General features: G+C 33.6%; 1 protein-coding gene across 1 annotated transcript in view; it reads left to right on the forward strand.

Moving 5' to 3' along the window:
- The window catches only part of LOC149552327 (Serine/Threonine-kinase), a 161,571-nt gene extending 158,650 nt beyond the window's left edge, over positions 1-2,921 (forward strand). Inside the window, exon 8 of the mRNA XM_089787865.1 lies at positions 2,653-2,921. Coding sequence (XP_089643991.1) covers positions 2,653-2,682 — 30 coding nt within the window. The 3' untranslated portion in view covers positions 2,683-2,921. The remainder of the gene's footprint in view (positions 1-2,652) is intronic.
- The last annotated feature ends 5,280 nt before the right edge of the window (positions 2,922-8,201 follow it).

Below are 8,201 nucleotides of genomic sequence, written 5' to 3' on the forward strand. Positions count from 1 at the left end.
AATGAATATGGTTTCGAAGCATAAGAATGTTGTAGAAAGAGTAAAACATCATTTTTACCTTTTTTTTGATACACACATACATATAATAGAATTACTAGAAGAAACAATGAAGGAATACTACTCTTTTTATTTATTGAACTACTTAATTCAAAGGCTTCATAGGGAAAGAGCCAGGAAGAAAACCCAATTTCATAGCCATTTCAAGAAAGAGTTTAAATATAACATTTTTACATAGGATTAATATCCCAAGGAGAAATCTCCCAACATAATTGTATTTTCAATAACAATTATGAATTCCCTTCTTGGCTCCACAACAGGGAAACCATTATGAAGTCTGCAACACATCATAGTGATCATGGAGAGAACGAAAACTGACTAGGAGACAACCAATCATAACATGAAGACAAAATCAAACATTCACTCCCATCCCAGTTTGCACAATAGGTTCGACATTGAACCAGACTAGGGAGAATGTATATTTTTCCATCAAGAGACGTCAGACACAACACCATAATAGGTGCCCTTTTAGGGCTATAAACTCAAGAACTTCCATTCTTCCATTCTTACATTCCAAAACTCAAAACGTGGTTTGTGCTAATGAGTAGGGGCCCATAACACCTTACTCTCTCTCCCTCTCCTCGTCCTAAGAAGAGACTTTGCACTGTCAGAGTCCAACTAAAGACCTCCTCCCACACATGGCCACTTCTACCCTATCTGAAGGTGAGTAATGCCAATACAACCCATACAATCCCTTCGAAAACCAAATACAAAATACAAAAGAAAACTATTTAAGAAACAAACCCATTTCAATCCCTCCCAAACATACTCAACACACACACGAACATACGTATGCAAACAAAATAACTTAAGCATGAACAAAACATGAACAACATGAGCTGAGGGATTCCTACCTTCACAATAAGGTTATAGCAATTGAACAAATTTGAGATGAGCTTGCTTTCATCTCCTTCTCCTTCAATCTTGAATTGCTCTCTAAAACTAGAGGTTGGGTGAACACTCAAAGCCTCTCAAATTTGCTTCAAAATGTAATAACTCCCCCACTTGCATAAAAGTTCTAGAGTCTTCTAACTCAATAGACATAAGGCTAACCTCAAGGTGGAGTTAAAGTTATCCAACTCATGATGAAAATATTTAATTTTCTCAATAAAGCAAAAATGAGGTTTTTGGGTGACCATAAAAGTCAACAAAAGGGGCTGGGGGGGTCAAAAATGCCCCCAACCCATACCCATATCCCTTAGGTACTTAAATTTCATGATTTTTGGCCGTTAGGACTAATTAGGGACCTATCAAAAGCTAGGAAATTTTAGGACTTTCTAACAACCTTCAAAAATGCAGATTACTCATTAATCCTGATTAGGGTAATTAATCTCGATTACTAACTGATTAACAAAAAGGCCACTAACCTAGTCCATCTTAGATCTTTAGGTTACTTGATTAATTCTAACTATCATGTTGGAATGCATATACAATTTATGAGTGTCAAGTGACACTGAAAAATCACTGTTGCAAAACATTAACACTTATTGATTATAGAATGATACATTTATTCAATCCATGATACAAATAAAATACGAACAACGAGGTTTGCATCTTTTGTTAGACTCAACCCTAATTTCCACAATCAGTACATATGGTTTAGTTTCATTTCTTTGTTAAATTTTCTGGCTAAAATATCCTACATACATCAGTAGCTCAAGAAAATCACACACACACACACACACACACACACATATATATATATATGTATATATATATGTATGTATATATATATATATATATGTATATATATGTATGTATATATATATATATATGTATGTATGTATGTGTGTGTGTGTGTATATATATATATATATATATACATATATATATATATATATATATACATATATATATATATATATATATATATGTATACACACATACATATATATATATATATATATATATATATGTATATACACATACATATATATATATATATGTATATACACATACATATATATATATATATATATATGTATATACACATACATATATATATATATATATGTATATATATATATATATATATATATATATATATATATATATATATATATATATATATATATATATATATATATATATATATATATATATAAAAGTCATCAAGATAAATCACACAACTCAAAAAATAATCTTTCAATTAATTAACTATTTATCTCTAATCTGCTCATAAACTTAACAATTAAATTTGCAGAATCAAAGTGTTAATTCTGCGTTCACTTTCTACACTACTTTTTAAGTATACATGTTCATAAAGCATTAAATAACATAATTAAACATTTGAAAGTAAAACATCACACATCATAAGATAACATAATAATGTTCAGTGTATTCGATAGCATCTCGACATATTGAGTCATGAGTATCAAAATAATAATGTATCAACTATGCTATGATGGGTTGGGGCAAGGCCTCGCAACATTTAAGAAAGACATTTTTGTAGTGCCTGGTGGAGTATTATGCAACACTTTTGCAAATTTTTTTAGCAATTTTGCATTATTTTGTATTGCATATAATGTCTTCTATAGTGCATTTAAAGAACTTAAAAATCTTAAGGATTTGACTGTAGATTTCATCTTTGTGCAGGTGGAGCCTAGGAAGTTGTTATTTTGCTAATTGTTGCTTGTAGGTTGTCATTTTCTTTGGAATTAACTTGCTTGTTTGATCATGTCTTGATATAATCACACTGCCAATTTGGGCTTAATAATCTGACAAATAGAATCTTAAATGTAAAGCGGTAAATAAAAAAACTAATCAAAGTCATCACATTTTGATTTGGGTGCTAAAATTGACAAGTGATCAAAATGAAAACTCCATATTGAATGATTAATAGATTAACATAGATTTTGTTGGAATGAATGCATATGAATCAAGCACAATCTTGAATGCTTATGAGGAAAAGAACAATTCTATGAAATCACACTTCAATTTGGACCTAAAACAACCTCATCAAATATTGAATTCTTAAGGATTAAAGAACATTGCAAATCCACACATTTTAATTTGGGGCTTAAAAAGAAATCACAAAGTCTTGAATGTTTTAAAGAAAATCATTCTTATTCCCATACTTTTCAAAGCTTTCATGCATGATTCATTATGCTGGCTAGATTTCTTATGTTGATGATACACTATCAAGTTGGAAAGAACAATACATGCTAATCACGTGTCTTCAATGATAGATAGAAAATATAAAGGCTTCAATGTTGGAAAGAACAAAGTGTCTTGCATGTCTTAAGATATATTTTTAACACATCTTTGAGCTACCTTTCATGTTTTCCAAATTAGAACCATTGAATATGTGATACATGTACCAAAGTTTTTTGCAAGATCATTCACAATAACCTAGGAGTGCTTTTAGCGAGTTCATCATCCTTTAAGAAGTGTATCCCCTTTGGATAGAAGATCAAATAGGTAAACCCCACCAACCGGTATATAAATGAGAATAAAGGTAAAAAAATTTCTCTATCTAGACAAGTTTAGGTGATGCATTTTTGATGGTAGTCTGAGGTGGGTAAAATTTCCCACAATTTCAACATGGTTAGAATAGACTCTTAAGTGAGTCATGCACATAACAACTGTTTGACTTGACTCCATAGATCTTACTATGAAAAAATTAGCAACTAACTTTTTTATCATTTGTGTGTTACTCATGGTGCAAGAGAATAATAAGGCTTCTCTGAAGTTAACTGACATTTTTGTTTTCCCTAGTAGAGGCATACAACTACTTGGACTTCATCCCCAAGAATTGCTGTCTCCACAAAAGGGAGACTTCTATTTTTCATACCTTGAAGGATCATTGATGTGTAAGTTTTTTGATCAACTCTTGTATCAACTCACCTCTTTGGTTGAGAGAGAAATATCGTACTAGATAAAAAAAGAATCAAGATGGGATCCTCCTGATAGGCCTAATGAGTAACACATTGAAACCAAATTGACCATAGGGATAAAGTGTGCTTGAATTGTCTATATTATGAAATGATCTCATGAAATTTTTTTGTAAAAATGTACACATTGGTTGCTATCAAATCTTTTTGCTAAAGAGATCACTTGTTTGTCTTTCTCAAAGTTGCTTTGTACTTTGAGAGATTGTTTCTCACAATACATCCTATATACTATTAGAAAATTCTTGTTCTTGGTTTTTCAAAAATTTTTGTTAGCAAGTCCATTCACAACAACCCTAAGTCTAGTTTTCTCAATTTTACCTCTTACTTTTGACCTAAGTTATTATATCATCCATTGATAAAATTAGTTTTGCCAACTTAGACTCATTTTCTATCCCAAGATTCATGTTTTCCAACCTAAGTAAAAGGAATACTTAGAAAAATCACTGCTCGATCCAAAGTTGAGATAAACCTAAGGCCAATTAGTGGAAAACTTATGTCAGACCAGTCAAAAATTAAGTTTAAAAAGGTCAAACTTAAGCAATCGGTAGTATATAGAGAGATAGAAGTTGAAAGCAAGAAAAAAACACTCAATTTGAACTATATATAATTGAGAAAGAAGGTATTGAGGTTTCCCTACAATCTAAGTGGGATAAAAAAAATCAAAACATGATGTTAAGACATGGAGTCAATCAAAGCCTCATCAACTACACTAGCAATACCCACTTTGATTAGGTCCATCTTCTTCCACACACACTTTTCACTTATCACATCATAGATTTTTCCCTTAGGGTTATCATACAGGTTATTATCCCTCTTAAGCATTTTTAGATCCATCATCCTTAGATCATGCTTTATAAATCTATCCCCATCCAAATCCTACCATAGATCAAAATTCCCCATCATCCTCATCATCCTTAAACATTTGGTGTCACTTTGTTAGAGTTGCCTATCCTACATCCTACATCCATCATACTATCATGATTATCCCTTTGACTAAGCATTCTATAGGGTAGTTTGTATTTGTCACTTGTGTCCCTCGTCACTATGAGCTAAAGGTTGGGCTCCATGTTTGATCATCACTTATCTTCTGAAAGGTCATAAGTCCATCCTAGAGTTGACATCATCACCATATCTTGAGCTTATACATAGGGCAAAATCTCTTTTACTTTTACATTACATCACTAATTCTTTAGGTCCCCTAGATATCATATTGTTAGAATTAGTATTCTCCATCATCCTCATTTGCATCTATAATACATCTCTACATCCTAGAAAATCCTTGCATCATAGTTGTTACATCCTTAGGAATCTTAGAAAATACCCCCTTGGGTATTTGCACCCATTGTCATACCATCTTGCATCTCACCCTTATAAGAATTATCATTTCATTTCACCTACCATGTGCTTAGGCAAGAACAAATGAAAGAAGAGGGACATGGACCCTAGTCTTAGTGGCGACTCGATTAGCACGTAGTTAGACTTGATGGCATCTGTGATCACACATAAACCACCACCACATAATCTAGAAGATTTGGGTCCCTTGCTATCAGACATAGATGCCTTTATGATTCAACCTAGGCATGCAACCCTTGTCAATAATATCATAGAAAAAAAAAAGAAACTATCATTACAAATTTTCAGAGAGATAATGTTGGTGCCTTTTTCTTTGGGAGGCTACCACCTTTGGACATATCAAATCTTGCACATTCGTTGTTTGGAAAGCTCCCACTACCCATTGGTCCCTATGATCCAAATGACCCATTTTTCATACCTAGAAAAGGACATCAAATAGTGATACTAGAAATCATGGACCCAAATATACCCTCTACCGAACTTGGTGCTCCCATCCCACAAAGTAACTAACCCACCTTTACAAAGTCATTGGTCCACACAACACCTCAGCAACCTACCATCACACAACCCATATATGGAATCACTTTCATCACTCTTTCTACTACCACTTCACACCTCACATCCATTCCATTCAACATTATAGGACCTTCTGTATGCACCCAAAAATGGTCGCCTAGACTATGGGCCCCCATTATTCAATTTATCAATTTATAAATTTTTCTGAATCAATGGTTTGTAATATTTTATTAAATCAATTCAAATCAATTTCTTTGATCAAATTCAATTTATTTCATTTCTAAGATTGATCATTTTATTCCAAGTTTTATTTAATTAAAAAAAAATCTTCTCTTTTAATTAAATAAAATAAAATCCCCATTTAATTAAAAGAAAACCTCTCTTTTAATTAAACAGTTCATCCACATTTAATTAATTAAGAGAAAAACCTCTCCTTTAATTTAATTAAATATCTTCTATTTAATTAAAAAGAACTTGCTCCCTTTTAATTAAATAAAAATCCCACTTAAATATCTCTTTTGATGAAAAAAGGAAATAAAATAAATTCTTTTTATTTAATTTCTCTACACTTAAAAAAAGTGATCTAAGTGGGATTTATCTTTCCACTTTCTCCTCAACCACTCCTCTTTTCTAATTGGTGGAATCTTGTCTCACATGGATCACCACTTTCTTCTCAACCACTCATCTTTTCTCATTGGTGGAATTTTGTCTCACATGGATCAAGCTCTATTATCCCATATTGGTTGTGAGAAGCCTCTCACCTCCATAATTTCCTTTATAAGGGAGAGCCCTCTCCTCATGTTAGACACCCATGATTATGCTATCGTTATGCTACAGGTTTGAAGACCAATTTTTGAAGGAGTTTGAATACAAAAGCTTCTTGTGGAGAACTTCTATTTTCTTGTCTTTTTCTCTCTTGCACCCATCATGGGCTTTTAGCTTAGATCTTGCACTTTTAGCTTAGATTTTGCTTTCATAGATTAGATCTTATTTTCATGCATATTTGAAGATCATGGAGACTAGCATTCTTGCTTTTCCTCTTTGAATCTCTCATCTCATGGTGTACTTGCATGGGCACAAAAATAGGTCAAACTGAGGGCCTTCATTGCAAACCCTTGCACTCTATGAGTAGAGAGCTATGGATCGATTTGTGAGGGCTCATTCTTGAGTTTTCTTACATGTAATGATTCATAGAAGTGTGACAACATTTTAGCACACACCTTCCACATCCCAAATTGTTGATTCTACCTCATACATACTCACTAGTAGTGCACCCAACACATTCCAGCAGAATACCCAATCAACATTACAATTCACTATAGGGTTTCTGCAAACAAGGCCTAACAATCAACCTCTCATTACCCCTAGTCCATTTGCATCTATTCCAAACACCACCACTTCATTTCCACTTGGTCCTTGGAATTTTGGACAATCACAGGGGTAGACCACAAGCCTCCCAACTAGTAATTCATTCATCCCAACATTCCAAGCACATCAACCACCACCACCACCAACCAATTCGCTACCACCCATCACTAATTACTTTTCTATGCGACCCTTAGGGAGTAGCCAAGAAATACTACAACAACAATAACCAAAATTGGAGACAGTTCCCTATATTAACTATTTGGCACCCCTCAACACCTAGTTTTCCTCTCAAGCAGGAGCACAATTAACATACTTTAGGAAGAATGTCTAAGCTTAAAGCATAGAACCAACACATCCATCACCACTCCTCCAGTAGAAACCACCACACCAACAACATGTATAAGCACCCATGTAGAATCATCCATCTGGACAACAATCCCACACCTATCCACTCCAACAACAACCACAGTATCAACAATTCACACAAGTATAGTAGTACATCCAACCACCCCAACAACCAATAAATCCCATCCAAGGAGAAACTCAATCCACATTTCACCCATAATAGTACACCCATCAAAACCACCCATACTCACCTACTCCATTTGATACATACCTTGCACCAGGGGCAGTAGGAATAGAGGCACCAATAATAACACCCACCAATGCCAAGTAGGAATAAATGAAGAATGCTCTGAAGGAACTCAAAGATAGAACTGAATCCAAGACCTTCAAATTTGAGGATGTTTGTCCATACCCATTCAATAGAGCTATCATAATGACACCCTTCCCCAAGCACTTTGAGATCCCAAAATTTGATAAATTCAGGGTGAAAGCAGATCCAATCACGCATGTCAAAGAAATTTACATGAATTTTTAAGAAGTGTCCTACAATGACATATTTCTCATGTGCCTTTTTTCTAAACGTTTGGGAGGTCCTACTCTCAAATGGTTTTGTCAAATACCCTAGGGCATTGTAAACACATTCATTGATCTTTCAAAAGCCTTTGTGTC

The sequence above is a fragment of the Cupressus sempervirens genome, chromosome 6, assembly GCF_028749045.1.
Source record: "Cupressus sempervirens isolate cs-2001-9-10 chromosome 6, ASM2874904v1, whole genome shotgun sequence".
NCBI classification, from domain to species: Eukaryota; Viridiplantae; Streptophyta; class Pinopsida; order Cupressales; family Cupressaceae; genus Cupressus; species Cupressus sempervirens.